The 20,924-nt window shown below is 52.8% G+C and overlaps 1 protein-coding gene across 3 annotated transcripts in view; it reads right to left on the bottom strand.

Annotated features, from left to right (window-relative positions):
- Positions 1 to 20,924, bottom strand: part of LOC144932449 (uncharacterized) — an 86,974-nt gene that overhangs the window by 13,121 nt on the left and 52,929 nt on the right. The window contains exons 2-5 of one of the 3 annotated variants that reach the window (XM_078856516.1): positions 12,704 to 12,823; positions 9,672 to 9,737; positions 6,227 to 6,373; positions 3,459 to 4,656 (exon numbers count right to left, since the gene is read on the bottom strand). In XM_078856516.1, the coding sequence (XP_078712642.1) occupies positions 3,459 to 4,656; positions 6,227 to 6,373; positions 9,672 to 9,737; positions 12,704 to 12,823 (1,531 nt within the window). Of the gene's footprint in view, positions 1 to 3,458; positions 4,657 to 6,226; positions 6,374 to 9,578; positions 9,738 to 12,703; positions 12,824 to 20,924 lie in introns of all 3 variants that reach the window. The other 2 variants (XM_078856517.1, XM_078856515.1) reach the window with 2 other exon arrangements.

Below are 20,924 nucleotides of genomic sequence, written 5' to 3' on the forward strand. Positions count from 1 at the left end.
AATCAGTAAGGTCTGTCACCTTCTTGGCTCTTTCGGTAAAGTCACGTAGAAGGGAAGTAATAAAATAATAATAAAAATAAAACATAATAAAATAATTCTCACGACGGTTGCTTGCGTTGTGGCCGAAACGTCGTGAGAATTATTTTATTATGTTTTATTTTTATTATTTTATTATTTCCCTTCTACGTGACTTTACCGGAAGGACCAAGAAGATGAATCCCTGCAGTCACGAAAGCTTTAAATCGAAATTTAAGGTCTGTCACGTAAACGAAACGTGCCAATTCGTTACTAGGACAGCTCGCCGCTGTGTTGGAGAGTAAAGTCACGACATTCACAATCTGATCTTTCCTGTACTTTGCCCTCCTATCGTGCTTTTGTATGGTTTGTTGTTGCAGCGTTTTGACCCGCCCCGAACTGCACATCTGTGAAAAAAAGAGCTTCATAGCTCATCGGATTCCTCCATTATGAATAAATATTTCCGTAGGGTCAAGATGCGTCTCACCGCAGACTGTCCGCTTGTGACGAGGTGTAAAACCAAATATCGTCATTTACTCTTCACTTTAATTAACATCTTTTATGAAAGCAACAGCTGCAGTCAAGAGGAACGCGTGTTGTCATCTGCGGTTGTGAACACATGCCGAGGCCAATGTGGAGAATATGTGGTCATGACCAGGGGAAATGTATTTTTTTATATTTTTGTTAACTTCTAAATCAGATATTGAAATTTCAATCGTCTCAAAAGCAGCTTTTGTTGGGGCTGCAACATTGACGATTGTTCGCAAATGAACCCCTGCCCACGGCCAATGATTGTTGGGGGGATGAAAATCGATTGTTACAGTCGTGATATACGCATCAAATTGAATATTAATTACTATTTATTCAACTATTTTCATTTTACTTACTAGGTAACGCCCACTGAGCGATAGAGCTCTTTTTTCAGAAGCGGCCTGGCCACAAATGATAGCTCAACGAAGTGGCTTATCATCGTGTGGAAATGTATCGCAGCAGCCAAAGACTTTAAACGCGTGATGTTGATTCTAAATGTGGAGGGGAAAAACCGGAGTACCCGGAGGAAAATCCACGTGATCACGAGGAGAGATACATGTAGACTCCAAATATACAGCAGGCGTCAGGGTTGAGATCGAACCCAGGAGCTCCTGTGTACCAGGCGAGGTATGTATGCTGTATTGCCAGGTGCAATTGGGATAGTGAATCGGTCTGTGTGGACCTGTATGCGTTATTCCCCACAACGTGAGAGTCACCTCCGAGTAGCAGTCAGTTTTCTCCGCTAACACGTGAAAAAAAACCTTCATAAAAACGTAATTGGCCTAACATCCAAATGTAGGACTCTTCTGAAAATAATATTTGGACTTAGACGAGGCCTTCATTGACAACGGAATTTGATCATTGTTATCACTGGGTGGTACCAATCGACTCACTATATTTCAGAGCGTGATCGAATCACACATCTGTCCGCATCCTGGATCCATACCCCGGCTCTGAACAGTGGCAGCGCGGCGGCTTTGGCGCAGCAATCATGCGCGCACGCCCTGATGATGGACCCTGGTGATGGACCCCTGATTTTGGACCTTGATGACGGACCCCCTGATGATGGACCCCTGATGACGAACCCTGATGATGGCCCCTGATGATGGTCCCTTTGACGACGGACCCCCTGATGACGGACCCTGGTGAAGGACCCCTGATTTTGGACTCTGATGACGGACCCCCTGATGATGGACCCCTGATGACGAACCCTGATGATGGCCCCTGATGATGGTCCCTTTGACGACGGACCCCCTGATGATGGCCCCTGGTGATGGACCCTCTTATGAACGACCCCTGATGAAGGCCCCTGATGATGGAACCCCCTGATGGCAGCTCTCCCTGTGCGGCAATGGGCGTCTCGGCACCGGCGTGCACGTGGGGGCGATGACTCCTGCCGGCGGTGATCCCGCTCGAGTGATTTGGCCAAATCCCAGCTGCGAGGAGGGGACATTTAAAAAAAGAGGCGGTGTCCATTTTGACGGCGCGAGGAAGGAGCGCGCGGAGTGTTTGGGGAGAGGCACTGCGACCCTTCTCCCGACGCCGGTGGGTCGAGTCCAAATTGATTCTCCATCTCGTGACGGTCACGGCTCGCTCCTTTTGGTGGGTTTATCGGCACGAAAGCCAGATAACCCAACGATATTACGTTGGGTTTTTTTCTTTTTCAGGAAGACCACAATTGGTGGTGTTGTTGGGTAGGATTCCAAATACGGTGGGGAGGGGGGGTGTCGTTGTGGATGAATGAACGTTACCCTCGACTGTTCCAGCAGAGGGCACAACAGCCACACGCATGCATGCCCGCTAGTCAGTGTGAAGACAGAATATGAACGCGCTCTGTGCGTGTACTGCAGGTCATCTTCATCATCATCATCAGACATGTTCAATCCACTGCTGGATAAAAGCCTTCCCAACATTGTCACCCCACCCCCGCATTGCTCGCAGCATCCTGCGATGCCACAATCCATCTCGACGGCTGCGCATCAGCGGCTCTCACCCACGCTCCCTTCTCGTTTGGCTGCCGTTCCCGTCTACCGATGTGCCCTGCTCGTGCCCACCACGCTCACTTTGCCTTCACACGCAACGCGAACTCCCTGAATTGCAGTTGCATGCATCGCTCTACGCTCCTTTGGGCACTCTTACGTTTCTCTTCCATGTTCCAGTTATCCGATTACTAGCCGGTATTGAATAACTTCAGAACGCTGCGAAGTTCGGCCCCCAATCTAAGCTAAACTAAACCTTGATTTTTATTTCACGAGGTAAGGCCCACTGAGCCTATATAGCTCTTTTTTTCAGAAGCGAGCTGGCCACAAATGATAGCTCAACGAAGTGGCTTATCATCACGTGGACATATATCGCAGCCAGATGCTCTAAACGCGTGCTTATTCTGAACGTGGAGGCAGAAGCCGGAGGACCGGGAGAAAAATCCACACGACCACAGGAGAGAGAGAACAAATATACAACAGGTGTCAAGGTCGAGATCGAGCCCACGACCTCCTGCATACCAGGCGAGGTAGTTAACATCTCCTAGCCACCGTGGATTGATGAAGCAAGTTTCTAAAACACGCCCCTTCCCTGGCGCCCTCTGTCCAACCAGCAATAAAATCTATTTTCTTTTTAATAGTTTTAAGACAGTTTAGAATCCAGCTGGCGCGCCTGGAGATCGAATTTAACCGACGACCCTCTGGATCGTAAGTCCAGTGTGCCAACCCATTGCAACGCCGTGGCAGCAGCATCTGCAAGGGAGATTCGTGCGAATCAAAGCTTCTGGGCCATTAGGTACAGGTGGCGGAAGAGGAGGAGGAGGAGCAGGAGGACGAGGAGGAGGCACGTTTGGCGTCGTTGCCTTCCTGGTCACTCTTCGCGTTTCCCCAAATCTCCCGGCAACCTCCAGGGCCCCCCGGGGCTCTACTCACACGCGGTGGGACACTCGGGGTCCCTGGCGGGCCGTGTGGTAGGCGCCACCGCAGGCCACCCAGTGGGCACCGGCTTCGTCGTCTTCTTTTTCAGCGTCCCTTCGTCTCCTCCTCCTCCTCCACCTTCTTCACGCCGCCTCCATCCGGAGGTCGGCGGCATCTGAGAAGTTCTGCTCGCCGAGCTGGGCCGCATTGGCGAGATGCCGTCACCGCCACCAACGCCACCAACGCCCCCCTGCACCACCGTTCGCCTCCCGCCGCCGGCGGCATCGCTCGGCTGCGTTGTTCTTATCACCTCCTTGCCATGGCCAGGGCGGTGGTGGTGGCCGTGATTAGAGCCGTCGCCCGGTCCCTTGGTCGGTGCGACGTGGCTCAAGGTTGGGTCATTGTCGTGGGAGAGGTCTGACTGAAGGAGCTGTCCATCGGCTGCTTGTGAATGAAGCTGATTGTCTGTCCGGTTGCTCGCGGGGTTGATGGTGATGTTGGCGGTGGTGGTGGTGGTGTTTGCCATGGTGTGAGGCCGTCCGGCTTCTCTCGTCGAACCCGTCGAGTTTGTCGTGACGTGGCCACTGCTGCTGCTGCTGCTGTCACCACCACCATGATTATCGTCATCGTCGTCGTCATCGTCACCACTGCCATCTCCATCATCATCGCCGCCGCTAAGATCGCTCGTTGATGGCCCCGATGATGATGGTGATGATGGCGGTGATGATGGCGATGATGATGGCGATGATGATGGTGATGATGACGACGATGATGGTGATGATGACGACGATGATGATGACGACGATGATGTTGATGATGACGACGATGATGTTGATGATGACGATGATGATGATGACGATGATGATGGTGATGATAACGACGACGGTGATGACGACGACGACGGCGGCAGCGATGCCTGCGACGGCACTGCCCGCCCCGCGGTCCGTTCCACCGGATGCGTCGTGGTCCCCGTTTGACCGGGACTCGAACCTGTGCCCGAGTCACTCGCCGTCGCCGCGGAGTCGACGGCGCGACCCGCCTCGCCGTGGCGGGGGCGGCACGCGGGCGGCCCGCACGCCACGTCCCGCCCGGGGTCGTCGAACGGGCAGCTCGAGTCGAGCGCGCGCGACGCCGCCTCCATGTCGGAGCGCAGGCGCGAGAAGAAGCTCCGCTGAGGCATGGAGGAGGAGCTCGTGCACGCCAGCGGCAAGCCCTGGGGGTGGAGGGGCGGCGGGCAACGCGTGTGACGGACGACGTCGTTGTCAAGGGGGGGGGGGGGTTGTTTGTTTGTTTATCGTCAACATCGTCGTCGTCATCAACATCAATCGCCGTCCTCATCGTCGTCATTGACGTCAACTCCGGCCACCGTGGTGTCAGCACCAGTGTAAGGATCATCCAGACCGCCACCACCCATTAGTAGGATGGGCTGCGTACGGTGCGAAAGAAGTCCAATACACAATACATGCACCAATTGTTAGTATCATTATCAGAAGCAGATATCCAGTGATGCATTAGCGATAGCAGAAGCATCAGCAGATGCGACGGCGATATCTGATCATTATAATATAATCATTGGCAAGCAGCAGTGGCATCAGCAGTAGCAGGAACAGCATACACAATGTGAGTGAGCACATCAGCAGCGTTCATCATCATCATCGATAATCGGCAGCAACGTCTGCATCCTGAGCATCATCAACATTATTGTCATCACCGGTAATGTCAGCTGTAATCCGACGGTGATGATAATGACGACGACGATAATGATACCATAATAATTATTTATATTTCTAAGGCACCCTGAACGGATGTCAGAGCGCCGTGCATGTAAATGAGGACCATGAGTGAGAGGTAACCGGGGAGAGAGAGGGAGACTAAAGAGACACAGATAGAGAACGAGAGAGAGAGAGAGGCCGTGGTAAACACGTGGTGGGGTCTTCAGGCGAATCTAAACGGCTCTCATTGACCACGAATTCCTCATCTCTGAGGACAGCGAATTCCAGAGCCCTGGGTACCGTGCGGACAATTGCACGGTGGTCAATTCTACGTTCGATGCTTGGAGTGCGTTCACGCTGAGTACAGGGGGCATGATCGATAGATCTCAATGATTGTCGATGATGATGACGACGATGCCATTTATAATGAATTTCATTGATAAACATGGTGACCAGTGTCATGCTGATGGCAGTTACATTTCTGATGATGATATCGACGATGATGATGATGGTGACATTTATGACATTGGTCGCGTTGACGATCGGAGGCATCACGATGATGACGACTCCGTGATGATAATTGTAATTTTTACCCTTTTATCTGGCAACAAAACTGACACTTTTTTTTAAAGGGTAAAAAACCAATTATCATATTTTTATACTGGCAAATGAGGTTCCAATAGTGTAAATGCTTACCCCGGGCTCTCATACTCTGATGGTGCATTGTCTTTGAGTTGTGCGCCTTTTGTCGTCATCTGGTCCAACACCATGTGAGACTAGGCTCTAAGGAAAGCTGTCTCGGGTGTGGACCAATCAACTTCAAGGACAGTGCATACATTATCAGAGTTATGTTTTTTGTTTGCATTCCGAATGCAGGTATTGTGGTCTATGCAAACATGACTCCTTGTAAAAAAAGGTGTCAGTTTTGTTGCCAGATAAAAGGGTAAAAAAACAATTATCATATTTTTCTACTGGCAAATGAGGTTCCAATGGTGATGATGATGATCACGACGATAACACTCATGACGATGGCGACGATATTCATGTTCAGCGATGCACCGCCGAGCGTACGCTGAAGTGCACGTATCCGTAGAAGGCGAGACTGCTGAGCAGGGTTCGCGTGCTGTTGTAGATCAGCGTGCGCTCCTCCACGTTCTCCTGCAGCCTCTGCAGGGTGGGCCGCAGCACCAGCAGGGCCCTCAGCGCCCTGCACACGTCCTGCACAAGCCAGACAGACGTGGCGGGTGGAGGGGGGGTGGAGGGGGGTAAGGTCTAAGGATGGTGACACAGGACGGGGATGACCCGCCACTACTGGACGTCTGTGAAGAAGAGCTTCATAGCTCATCGGATTCCTCCAGGATGGATGAAGATTCTGATTATATTCTTAGGTTTTTTCGGTAAAGTCACGTAGGTAAAAAATAAAAATTAATAAAAGTACAATAAAATTAAAATCACGACGTTTCGGAGGCAACACAAGCTTCCGTCTTCAGGTGGAACCGCTTGCTGTGACGGTTCCACCTGCAGACGGAAGCTTGTGTTGCCTCCGAAACGTCGTGATTTATATTTTATTTTATTTAACTTTTATTAATTTTTATTTAAATTTTTTACCTACGTGACTTTACCGAAAAAACCTAAGAATATGAATCCTTGCAGTCACGAAAGCTTCAAATCTAAAATTCTGATTATAATAAGGTGGCATCGCAGTGGTGACTGACACTCGTGCCTCACAGCAAGGAATACCTGGGTTCTATTGCCGACTCGAGTTTGTATGATCTCCCCCGAGTGCTGCATGGATTTCCCCGGGGGTTGTTCGCTTCGCTTTCTGGTATACTGTGACAACCCTAGCTGCATCTTGATTATATCATTTTTTTAAAATAATCATTACGTCGCTTGTTTGGCCAGAAAAGCCTCACTGCGTCTTTTCTAAGGAGGGTCCTGCCAACTGTTCGCAGTAGGAGGGAGCGATGTTGCTTCTGGGCGTAATCCCAATTGAGTAATTTGCCGGTCATTTTTCAGCATTGGGATGATTGATTGATTGGCCAATAACAAAACCATTATATTGTTTTCATAGCGAGTAAAGAGAATAAGTATTACCATGAATGGGCAAATGAAAAAAAAGCACGACTGTACAAATGAGACAGAGGAAACCAGAACCGATATAAACGAGACATCAAAACAGGAGACAAATGGGGAATGCGTGATTATTATTATTTTATAACATCGAAGCGCTGAATTTCGACCAATCACGGATTCGCTGATCCTGCAGATCACTGCATGGCTCTACCATCCTTCCATTTGTCTCGTGTCGTACTTGCCTGGAACAATCTGGCCGTGCACCAGCGCTGGCCCAAGCAAGCTTGGCTCTGCTGATGAGACACTGCATGTCGAAACCAGCCCAGAGAGTTTGCGTGCATCGAACCAATTACTGCTGAAATTACGCACTCTCAAGGGGGGCCCTTGTAGGATTGTTTGTTGTTGTTGTTGTTGTCGTATATATTGTTGCATGGGTCTTGTGGGCAACTGGTGGTTCTTGGGCATGAGCTTGTGACGAGGCTATGCCCGTGTAGCGTCCTGTGGTGTGGGCGCCTGCAGCCGTTATGTAAATCCACGTGACGTTACAATTGTTGCGCATGCATTGCGTTCACACGCGGTACGTCGGGGGCAATAATAAATCCAGCGGGGACAAGGAGCTCCAGGGGAGCTCTGGGAGAGCTCCGGAGACACATTGACATTGGCTCGGCTGCAGGTTCCGAGGACGGGGTGGTGGGTGGCATATGGGGGGGGGGGGGGGGGGGGGTAGATGGCGGGGATGATGAACATGAGAATTCATTAGCCACAGTCCACGGATGCGGAGTGTGCTGGGACACTGGGGCATATGGCCGGGTCGCTGGAGAGAGAGCAGTTGGACTGAGCCTTTGGAAGATGATAAACAGGACGGACAAATGGATGGACAGTTGGATAGACTGACAAGTGAAACGGAGTGATGAATGAGTGGATGCACGCGAGGACAGATGAGGCGTGGATCGAAAAGTTTGACAGACCGATATTTGGATGAGCGGACAGTGGCGGATAGAGAGTCCGATAGACGGATGAACAGACTGGTCCACCAAGAGGCATATACGGTTAAGGATGGACATGCTTGATGGACAATCTACTGTACATACTGACGGGTGGACGTACTGACAGACAGATGGATAGGCTGATAGATTATTCAAGACGAGGACAGACGGTCAGACCCATTCATAATGTGGCAGATGGCCAGATTAGCGAATGAGCAGACGTGAAAAAAGGGTCGGCCTTAAGTATCAACGAACATCCTCTTGACGCACGGAGGCAACGGACAAACAGACACACAGACATTTGACGCACGGAGGCAACGGACGGACAGACACACAGACATTTGACGCACGGATGTAACGGACGGACAGACGCACAGATATTTGACGCACGGAGGCAACGGACGGACAGACACACAGACATTTGACGCACGGCGCGCGGGCGGGAGGCCAAGCAGCCCGGCACGGCAAGCCCCGCGAAATTCCCTTTTGCGGAACTTCGTGAAGCAATCCCGTAAGCTGCTAATAGCCTGCTCTCCGCCGCATTATCCCCCGTTCCCTAAGCCCGGACATCGGCCCAGGCGATCCATACGAATCAAGGGTGGACGGCGCGCGTCGCGTGCGATCGCGGTGACCCCAGAGGCGGGTCGCGAGCACCCCTGGGGCGGCTTGCGACCGAGGGGGCACCGCGTAGACGGGAAAGAGGCGGTGGCAGCGAACCCCCACCCCAACACCCACCACCGCCACCGCCACCGCCCCTCCGTCATCGCTGCTACGATGAGACCCACGCGATGGGCCACGTGCATGGCCTCTAGTTCGTGGTGGAACGCCGTGGTGGGGCGGGCGGTGGGAGAGAGCTGCGAGGGGATGGGTGCTCTCTGATCGGATCAACTCCTCAATTCCCGCGCGCTGAGGAGCCGAGGGCAGAAAAATTGGGGCGGCGGCCATGGCTGTTGCCCACCCATAATCTACAGCCTTACAGGATGGGGGTTTGCGGATCACGTGGAGATCAGCGTGCGATTCCAAGGGGGGGGGAGGGGTCGGCTCAGTGGGGTGGGAGGGCGGGGGGCGGGGCGGGGCGGGGTGGGGTGGGAGGATGGGTGGGGAGGGGGCGTGTAACGAACTTGAGTTGGGGTTGAGAGGTGGCGAGTCGGGGTTAAGTAGGGCTGTAGGGGTGAGGAACGAAGTTGGGCAGGTGATGATGTGGTGGCGATGCGGTGATGATGTGGTAATGAGGTGGTGGCGATGTGGTGATGATGCGGTAATGATGTGATGGTGATGCGGTAATGATGTGATTACATAGAGGGGGTTGAGGTGTGTGTTCAGCACGAATTTAATTGAAGTTGGACAGGCGGTGGGTATGTGACCGTGTCGAGGTTGAGTCGGGCTGGAGCGGGGGGGCGGTGGGGGGGCGGCGGGGCGGGTGAGCCGTGGTCGACTCCACTCTCCATCTCCGCTACCTTCTCCATGACGCCGGGGTGGACGGAGAGCGCCGTCACCACGTAGTCTCGAGGCAGGTTGTTGCTCTGCGCACGCGGGCACCACACACACACGGCAGGGGCGTCACTGCGGAGCGACTCACGCACACAAAGACCCCCGGTGTGGGTAATGCGATACCGGGAGCGGTGGCGCAGCGGTTAGCGCGTTTCGCTACGAATCCGGTGACCCGACGAGCAATAACAGTGGCGAATATTTGAACCCCTTCTGGGCCTCAACGACGTCAAATAAAACGCAGACTGCGCCATGAACCCCATAAACCGGAGTCGGATTCTCGGCCACAGCTCAAATGTCAGTGGCGAGCGACATCCAATCCCACCGCCTGCTTCACCCAAACTGCGCTGACCGGCGTGGTGAAGTATGGTCAGGCAACACGCACAGCCGACACGTAATGGGGACGTCTTCCTCCGGCAGTGCATCAACAAAAGGGCTGAAAGTCATCGCTGTTGTTGTTTATTTATTTTTTAAACAAATACAGAAATCATATTTAGTTTGTCCCATTCATTCTATAGAATTGTCAATTTTGATGTTTGAGCATCAACGCATGACGCCGCGGCCGCCTTTGTCTTCCCCCACAGTGCTGACGTGACAACAACGTTGATCCAGCTGAAAAATAGATTCACTGCCAGAATGCAGTTTGGCGGATGGGATACTGAAAGAAAGTGCTTTTCAGTTTTTATTTCACGTGGAGGTACAGGTACGTGGGGGAGGCGTGTTTACGTCCGCTGATTTGTTCTATGCACGACGACGCTGATGAATATTTTAGGTTGAGGTGACCTAGGGGAGGCACGAGTCAGGTTCATGTGCCAATGAGTGCAGCCAGCATGGCCAGGTTCAGCTGCTCGCTCCCCCAAAGACAAAGATCCCCCCCCCGGTGTAGCCTTCACAGGCCGTTGGGGCAAGTGCTGCTAGCAGAGCACCACCCGGTGGCCACGCGCCGTGTGTGGGATTCATCCTGGAGCCGGAACCAGACTTGCAACGACAGACTTAGAGCATCGCTGTCCTCGAGAGATCAGCGTGCAGCACGCGATGGACTGGCCTCGTAAAAGTTGCCCAATGACACATTTTGGAGACTTTTAGAAATAGCAACGTGCAAAACGCGGCCCTCCAAAATGCCTCCACTTGGATTTTTAAAACAACATTCAGAGATTTAAACAAACGCACGCACGCGTCGGAATGCATTTGCCCCGCATGATGGTGATGCTAGACAGCAGCTCTGAACACAAAAGCTTTCACATCCAAACTCGCTCGTGTATGTACACACTCTCACCACGTGTATACTAACACTCACGAACACACAGGCTCCCCCTATGCAAACACTCCTGTCAACCCCCCTCGCATCCACATCCATTCACACGGCACACACGCACGCATGCTACATGCGTGTTTCTTTCTTACGACCCCTCCCCCACCCCAGCCCCCGTACAGACGTTCTCCAGGTCTGTTGGAGCGAGTGATGTTCGCGGTGCCTCGGTGTGGCCAGAAAACCACGCCCGAGCCGCCCTTCGTCTTCCCAGTGCCGATGCTTTACACGCGGCATCGGGTACCCGTGTTATCGGCTCAGGTAATTGTCGTCACCGATGTTAGCTGTGAGCGGGAATCGAACTCGGGTCCGCCGGGTGGTTCGTAGCGCAGCGCGCTAACCGCCGTGCCACCACTCCCCATCCACCATCAAAGACAAAGATCCCCCGTATAGCCTGAACAGACTGCTGGGGCAAATGCTGTTAGCGAGCACCTATAAAGACCGGTAAAGCGCACGAGGGGGTGGGTGGCCAACACCACGCCCGGCCGCCTTTGTTTCCCCCAGTGGCGATATTTACACACCGCAACAGGTACTCATTTGAGGCTGAGTCGACCTAGGGGAGGCCCGGGACTGGTTCAGATAATCGTCACTGGTGTTGGCCGTAAGCGGGAATCGAACTCGTGTCGCCGGGTTCATAGCGCAGCGCGCTAACCGCTACACTACCGCTCCCCACACACACACGCACACACACACACGCACACACACACACGCACACACACGCACGCACACACACACACGCGCACACACGCACACACACACGCACACACACACACGCACACACACACACGCACACACACGCACGCACACACACACACGCGCACACACGCACACACACACGCACACACGCACACACACACGAACGTGCGCACGCATCTAAATCACGCGTCGTAGTAACACGAGACATTGCATCTACGTGACCGAGGGTTGTTCCTGTCGACACATTCTTTCCCCATGCAGGTTGTAATTTAGTTTTGAGTCACGGCAATTGGCTTGCCGTGTGTTTATTCTGAACGTGCGGTTTTGTCTTCGTGCATAATTATCGCTTTTAAAACTTTCCAACACTACGATAAGCTCTGATGCACAGGTTTGTTTGTACGTTAAAATCACCCAGCAGTGTTGACCATGAATTAGTACATCGGAATGATAATTATTTTCAGCCCTTTTGTTGATCCACCGTCGGATGAAGGCCTCTCCATGCCGTGTCGGTTGTGCCCTGTTGCTTCACCATACTTCACCACGCCGGTCAGTGCAGTTTGGTGAAAGAGGCGGTTGGGATTGGATTTCGCTCGCCACTGACATTTTAGCTGTGGCTGAGAATCGAACTCCGGTTATTGGGTTCCAAATATTGCTAATTAAATTTAACCTATCAAATATAATAACGCAAACAAACGCTGATGTTTACCCATCGGCTGAGTCGACATAGGGGAGGCACAGGATCGGTTCAAATAGTCGCCACTTGAATTTCTCGTGAGCGGCAGACGCAGACGAAGTCGGGTCGCCGGGATTGGTTTGAGCAACGCGCTAACCACTGCGCCACCGCTCCCCATATCGCTTTACACACATTACACAGACTCATATGCAGAGCTCCATTGGTCAGCTCCATCCGTAGGCGAGGCCAGCATCATGACGTCATAACGCGAGTGGCAGAATTAAGGAGGATGAGGAGGAGGAGGGTGTCCGGACGCGACCCACCAGCTCGGCGATGGTGGAGGCGAACCCCGAGGCGATGGGGTTGGTGATGGCGCACGTCCCGTCTCCACGCGTCACTCCCAGCGCCAGAGTCACAGCGAGCACGAGTGAGAGGCCAGCGAACTGCAGAGACACACACGCCAGAGACTAAGATGCAGAGATGCCCTGCGCACAAGTGGAGAGTGCACGTGCATACTCTCTCGCCTGTGCGCGACTCAACCTTACGAACAACGCAACCATGAATCATGCAACTTCACACTGCCCCAAATATAAATGTGGACGCAGTGGGTGCGTGAATTCGTGGGTGAGTCAGTGAGTTCGTGGGTGGGTGGGTGGATGAGTGCATGAGTGATCGGGTGGGTGTATATGCAACGCACCAACTTTCAAGCCAAGCAACTAAATGTCTAAATCACTTGGAATCTGCATCTCGAATAGTGGCCTCTTTATTGGCCCACACGAGATCACAAGCAGTTGGTCCTGATGCCTCGTCTCTGCAAGCCCTGGGGCATAGCCACGGGTACAACCACCAGGAGCAGCCATCAGCGGAACTGGCGTGGGGGCAGGGGGTGGCTTGGTAGCCAAAGCTACGCGTTAAGGCCTCCTTGACAACAACCATGAGATGTGGTTTCAACAACAGTGCAATAGGACAAAACACTTCTTTAAAACGCGGTACGAAATTTTTATGAGAATGATTTAATTTAATTACAGCAGTAACGCAGTATTGCAAAGAAAGTAATACGTAGCTGTAGTGGCTTGCATTTTCTTCAAAGACGGAGACGCCCCCCCCCCCCCATAGCGTTAAATGTTCGAGACCGTGAGCGTAACGCCGATGTGGTTAAGGTCAGAGGAGCCCGCGATACGTACGAGCCTCTAGGGTGCGACCGTGCGAGACAAATCATAATATTTGGGCCTCCACCTGACCGATTGCCGCACCCCCTGAGCTGATAATGTCGTGACCACGCCACTGAGGGTAGCGGCGGCAGCGCTGCACCAATGCTCGCGACCCTCCCCCCCGTCACGTTCCTTCGGTCCGCGAAAATGTTACCTAACGCGGGGCCCTCCTCTTGGGTGCGCTGACGTTTATAATGATGGTGTGCGACTTTGCGATTTGAAGGCTTCGCATTAGGCGCTGTTTACCCGGTCTCCCTGACACTCCGCCACCGATAGTGCACAGGATGACGGTAGCGTGAAGTTCGTTTTTGTTTTTTAAATCCTTCTCGACCGGTGGACGAAAACGTGAATTATTTTATTCTTAGGTTTTTTCGGTAAAGTCACTAAGAATATGAATTTTTGCAGTCACGAAAGCTTCAAATCTAGAAGTGAATTATTTTTGTTATCCTTCTCGAGGATGAAAAAATTCACCTTTTACTCGACCGGCCACTAAAACGTGTTCTCCGCGGGTGATGTCATCGTGAGCACTTAACGGGGAAAGCGGCGGCGGCGGTGGTGGTGGTGGTGGTGGAGGAGGAAACGCGCTCTGAATTTTTCGACATTGCCCGCGATCAATCGATGCGCGGTGAATGCGCGTGCATCGCCCATTGCATGTCGGCCACTGCAGAGCCGCGCGTCTGCTATGCGTACATGATGTTCATGCGCTTCCAGTCAGGTTCTTGAGGTGCAAACCAAAACAATAGAGGCAAAGGTGCAGCCCTGAGTGCCCCACTCCAGAGGCGAGAGTGCAAATCACTTTACCCGCAAGCACTACGCGAACTGCTGATCGACGAACCGTGTCGCACCGATGTTTACTGCTCGGTGGACATAGACAATGGGATGTGAGACACACGACGTGAGACAAATATGAAAACTCAAGCGTCGTAATCGTCGCAGCCAAAATGGACATGCATTTTTAAGCGTGCTCAATTTTTTTTCACGTGTTATATTCCACCCGGAAAACCGCCTTCGAGATGTGTGGAGCGACATCTCGAACGCAGGATGTCCAAGTTGCCGATGTGGCACGTCACGTGGCGAGGCACCGCACGCGACGCGTCCCTTTGGCAAGGGGGGTTCTGCAGGAGGACTCACATACTTGGCACGCAGACACGACGAACACGCAAAGACAAAACATCGCCCACCCACACCACCCCCCAGTGCTGATGTTTACACACTGCCAGCAGGTGCTGCTCATCGCGTAAGGCGGAGTCACGCGTTGCGTCTTAGAACAGAAGCGATGGGAGGAAAGAAACGAAAACAAACTTTGCTGAGAAGCGACACGGGAGCGAGAGAGGTTTTTTTTTGCGACTCGGACGAAATCGGAAATTTGAGACGGTTTAGCCGTCGTCGGATGCGTGGCCACCACGCACAAAGCAAGGGTTTGCTGTGGAGGCTACTGCCGGAGACACGTGGTGACCGGCAATGCAGCGAAATCAACTGTTGTACGGTACTACACTCCAACATCCGAATACAAATATCAGAATAAGCATATAGACGGGAGGAATGCGATGAGCTACAAGGCTCCTTGTCCACAGATATCCAGTGCCTTGGGAGTTGTCCCTCGTTGGAGAAGGGAATGGTGGTCACTCCGGGGTCGGTCACAATGTACGCGTACGTGGTGTGTTTGCACCTCATTCGCACCCGTGCGTCGCCGGGCGTGAAACGATCGGAGGTTCGGTCGACTCGCGTTCGTCCGTCCGCCTCCCTCTCTCGCTCCCTCGCTCGCTCGCTCGTAATTGCCGCTCGCATGAATGTTTAATGGGCAACTGTGGGCAATCGCTGCTCAATCTCCTCCCTGCCCCCCCCCCGCTTGGGCCGCCGCTAAGAATAACATCATCACCCCGTCGGCGGCGATTAGAGACCAACTGCGAGAGGGGGCTGCAAGTGCTGGTGCCGTCCCATTGGGGGGTTGTGGTGTGGGGGGGGGGGATGGAGGGGGGGCACCTAAAGAGACATCATATTGAACCCCCCTCCCTACCCACCGCCACATTCCCTACCCTCCCCCCCACCGGCCTCTTTCGATAAACTCCTCTTGAGATGGCAGAAGAGTCGCGCGAGAGGGAGACGGAGACGAGTTTCGTTTCTCGACCAATCAATCCATCTGGAGAGCGTCACCACCCGAGGCCGTAAGGCCCCGAGATGGAATTCGTTGCTTACCACGACTTAGGAGTCACGGAGTCACTGCTGCCAGGTCGCAAAGACAAAGATCACCCGCATTGACTTAGACTGTCGGGGCAAGTGCTGTTAGGAGCCACGGAGTCACTGCTGCCAGGTCGCAAAGACAAAGATCACCCGCATTGACTTAAACTGTCGGGGCAAGTGCTGTTAGGAGCCACGGAGTCACTGCTGCCAGGTCGCAAAGACAAAGATCACCCGCATTGACTTAAACTGTCGGGGCAAGTGCTGTTAGGAGCCACGGAGTCACTGCTGCCAGGTCGCAAAGACAAAGATCACCCGCATTGACTTAAACTGTCGGGGCAAGTGCTGTTAGGAGCCACGGAGTCACTGCTGCCAGGTCGCAAAGACAAAGATCACCCGCATTGACTTAAACTGTCGGGGCAAGTGCTGTTAGGAGCCACGGAGTCACTGCTGCCAGGTCGCAAAGACAAAGATCACCCGCATTGACTTAAACTGTCGGGGCAAGTGCTGTTAGGAGCCACGGAGTCACTGCTGCCAGGTCGCAAAGACAAAGATCACCCGCATTGACTTAAACTGTTGGGGCAAGGGCTGTTAGTAAACACCTATGAAGGCCGGCGTTGCACACGGCGGTTGGTGGTCAGTACCACGCTCGGCCGCCTTTGTCTCCCCAGTGCCGATGTTTACCACATCGCAACAGGCACTCATCGTTGAGGCTGAGTCGACCTAGGCGAGCACCCGGGACCGATTCAGATATTCGTCGCCGTGAGCAGGAGTCGAACTTGGACCGCCTGGGTTGTTCGCATCGCATCGCGCTACCGCTCCCACTCAGACGTACACAAAGACAAAGATCCCCCATATAGCCTTAACAGACTGTAGGGGCAAGTGCTGTTAGCGAGCACCTATGAAGGCCGGCACGGCACACGAGGGGGTGGGTGGCCAGCACCACGCCCGACCGCCTTTGTCTCCCTAGTGGCGATGTTTACACACCGCACCAGGTACTCATTTGAGGCTGAGTCGACCTAGGGGAGGCCCGGGACCGGTTCAGATAATCGTCACTGGTGTAGCTAACCGCTACACTATCGCTCCCCACAACAACACTCAGACGTACACATCATACACGGACACACACACGCACGTGTCCACGTACACACATCCCATTCACACAGGTTCCATCTGCGCCTCACAGCGAACGCTTTGAATATCACACGACGCATCGTAATCCCCAAGTCAAAGAAGCAAACGTCAAATGTAATCTCTCGCTGGCGGATGGCATCGTCTGTGCTTCTCCCGACCTCTCCCCCGCAGCTTCTGCTTCGGTTGCCTTGATAATAACAGCCTTGACTCTCGGTTTGTTGACTTGGATCGGTGAAGACTCTGCTTATACGGGTCCCGGGAGAGTGAGTTACAGCTCCACAATTAAGTCTGTGGCCTGGGGAAGTGTCATTCACCACTTCAATTTTGTTTAAATGAAAGGGGGGGGGGGGGGTAGGGGATTGGAGGGAGTAACAGGCAAAGGTATTATGAAGATCAGAGGAAAGTTTGCGATGGAGAGCTGAGCTATAGCAGTAATTTGGCCCTTCTGCTGCTGTTGTTGTTTTATTTAAACGGTGCCCATAGGCTGCCGCTTATTGCTGTGTCTGGGAAATCGCCTTTCCCATCCATCCGTAGATACAATGCAGCGGTTTCCAGGAAAACTGCAATCACGCCAACGCGAATCGCTACGAAAGTGGTAGTGATTGCACCTCCGATTAGCGCGGTTGGCTTACGTACGGGGCGAAAGAAGCGTAACACACATACATACCGACATACATAGGAAACTCGTGTTCGGGAATGATTAGCTATGAAACAAAATTAACATTGAGGTGGCCAGGTGGCTCTTGAGAGTTCACCGTGGGAAGCTGCCACTCCTGGGATCCGGCGTTCAAACGCAGTGTTCAATACTGGATTGTCAGCTGGAGCGAGTGATTGCTCTTGTTCTGTGCTGACCTACCACGGATCTACCGTGGAAACTCTCTGGGTAACTGGCTAAAATTTGGCTTTCCATGGAACAAATGAACATTGATTGATGATTGATTGATTGATAGTGGTCTCAACACAGCCACCGCTGACCGCACAGGCACACAAAATAATGCCGAGTCAAATTTGGTTCTGCACTTAATTTGGATATATTTCAGCTGTTGGAAATTAGATGATGAAAATTCGATTTAACTTTTGTCGTTCTGTGACGAATATCACTCTCAATATGGCAGAGCGGGGTGGGAAAGTGCTGCCCTCTACCGAGCCGGCCAGAGGTCACGTGAACGGATCTCGGATGTAGCTCTGTGATATCCGCTTCCGTGGGCCGTCGTCTAACGAGCTGCTGCGCGAGATGTCCACACGGATCCCTCGTCTCTTGACGTGAAGTCAACTGCACAATTGACATCATTTTCATTTCGGGGCGGGCGGGGGGGGGAGAGGGACCCACCAGAAATGACAAATAAAAAAAACTAAAAATTATCGCTCCCAAAATAAAAACGTAACTCACTCAAATATAGGAGTGGTACAAATGTTTTGGTAAAAAAAAAAACTTCTTGAAGTATACGGTAATCTTCATTTTTGTTTTTTTAAATACGCTCATTCCTGGAGTGACCACGGCTTTTGAAGAAGCTACACACCTTTGCTCCCAGGCTTGAGATGTGTAAAAAAAAACGTCAAATTGTAAGCCCTGCACATCTCATTATCCGAGAGCTGAGTAGTCAGCAAAACCCACCATCAAAAGGACACCCACCCAGACTAAACTACAATTTTCATTGAACCAGGCAAAGCCCATTGAGCCATTGGCTCTTTTTTTCAGAGGCGACCTGACCATCCGTATGCACGCATCTTGAAGTTCTTTCGCATCGTACGTAGCCAGTCGTGCTATGCGGAGGTGCGGTGGAAGGACAACAAACTGAACACAAAAACAGTTCTTAAATAAACGAGTTTTCAATCCAGATGTAAAAGTGCCTTAGCTCGCAGTGGCTTCCGAGTATCGGAAAGAAGAGCGTTCCAGACGGCCGCAAAAGCGCATCTGAAAGCGCGCGATGCGATGACGGTCTTTGTTCAATGGCCAGCAGCCAAAAGCCGCCGCCGCTGCTGCGAGGATTGACCGGAGTTCTCGAGATGGTTTCTGCTCCTTGACGAGTTCAGCGAAGGTTTCTGTGGTTCGTTTGTGGTCATCACTTCGTGCACCTACAACGCGATGGAAACCAAGTGGCGTGCAAGGTTTCCCCGTCGCTCTAAATATACACACACATATATATATACATATATACAATCGGCGTTAATGCTAAGCGTGCGTAAATATGATGGTATCCCTTACGCAGGTGGAGATCGCGAACGCTCTACACCTCGGAAGTTGGTTTGATCACGGACGGCTGGAGCCCGGATTCGAACCCAGAATTTGAACCCAGGAGCTCGGTGTCTCTGACACGGCCATTATGATCCCACTGAGAATGGAAAAATACTCAGCCACCACCAACAACCACAACCAACAACAACAAAATAACGCCCGCCATTCACCGCTAAGTTGCGGTGACATCACCACGGCGCCTGTGCCAGGCCAGGTGCACTTTGAGGCCACCTAACCCGAACGCACACACACACGCACACACACACACGCACACACACAACAACAACAACCGCCATTCGCCACTAAGTGGCGGTGACGTCACCACGACGCTTGTGCCAGGCCATGTGCACCTTGAGGCCACGTGAAGTGTCGAACGCCCGCTGGCAGGAGGTCACTGGACAGACCCAGCAGGTGCCACGGTTCGACTGACCGAGATGACCGAGATGACTGAGATGACCGAGATGACTGAGATGACCGAGATGACACGCACACACACACACACACGCACACTCGGGACCCCCTGATTAGCATCGTCACCATCGAGGAACGCCGATTGACTCGGCACAAATCAGGCTGCACTTGCAGTTTCAACGCAAGACCATTGTACACAGCAGACGCGCAGATGAAGAGCCACTGATCGCAACAGCAACAACAATCCTAATGAACAACATCGACTTACAATTGCATGCGTATTTGCTCAACTTTGCAAACGCTCTGAACCATGCCGTCGTCTTCACCGATGGAGCGGCAGTTCCATGCGCGGTGTGACATGTAAGGCACACATCCACGCACATGTGAGTGTGTGCATGTTACACGAGCGGGCGAGTGGCCAGCAACCCACGCCCGACCGCCTTTGTATCCCCTGTGGCGATGTTTACACATCGCACCAGGTACTCATTTGAGGCTGAGTCGACCTAGAGGGGGGAGGGGGGGTTTACGGCCCGGAGACTCACTGGGACGCGTGCCCTGTGGGGAGCATGTTTACGTGTAAATGTGCATGCGCGCACACACCCACACACAAAGATCACCCGTGTAGCCTCAACAAAATTCCGGGGAAAGCGTTCTTGGCGAGTAACCTGTTCAGTCTGTAACCGCACACGATGGGGGTTTGAGTGGCCAGCAAACAACGCCCGGCCGCCTTTGTCTCCCCAATGCTTATGTTTACACATCATTTGAGGCTGAGTCAACTTCTGGGGAGGCTCGGCACCGCCTCCGATATTTCTATTCATCGCCGATATTGGCCCTCGAACTCGGGGGTCGGCCTGGTTCGTAGCGCAGGCGGCGCTCACCGCTCGCCACCAGCCACGTGTTACGGAGGATGCGCGTCTCACGCCGACACGGCCTGCTGCTGCTGCCGCCTGTGTAACGTCAAACACTCACGCAGCCTCCGTCACGGACTCGCACGCTCGCCCGCTCGCCAGACGGCAACATGGGCGTGGGTCACTGACGTGCGCACGTGTGTGTGTGTCGTGTCGTGTGTGTCGTGTGTGTGTCGTGTGTGTCGTGTGTGTGTGCTGTGTGTCGTGTGTGTGTCGTGTGTCGTGTGTGTGTGTCGTGTGTGTGTGTCGTGTGTGTTTTGTGTGTGTGTGTCGTGTGTGTGTCGTGTGTGTTGTGTGTGCTGTGTCCTGCGTGTCGTGTGTGTGTCGTGTGTGTGTCATGTATGTGTGTGCCGTGTGTGTGCGTGTCATGTGTGTGTGTCGTGTGTGTGTGTCATGTGTGTGTGTCGTGTGTGTGTGTCATGTGTGTGTGTCGTAGGGGAGCAGAGGTGTTGCGGTGAGCGCGCTG

The sequence above is a fragment of the Lampetra fluviatilis genome, chromosome 5 (genome assembly GCF_964198595.1).
Source record: "Lampetra fluviatilis chromosome 5, kcLamFluv1.1, whole genome shotgun sequence".
Taxonomy (NCBI): domain Eukaryota; kingdom Metazoa; phylum Chordata; class Hyperoartia; order Petromyzontiformes; family Petromyzontidae; genus Lampetra; species Lampetra fluviatilis.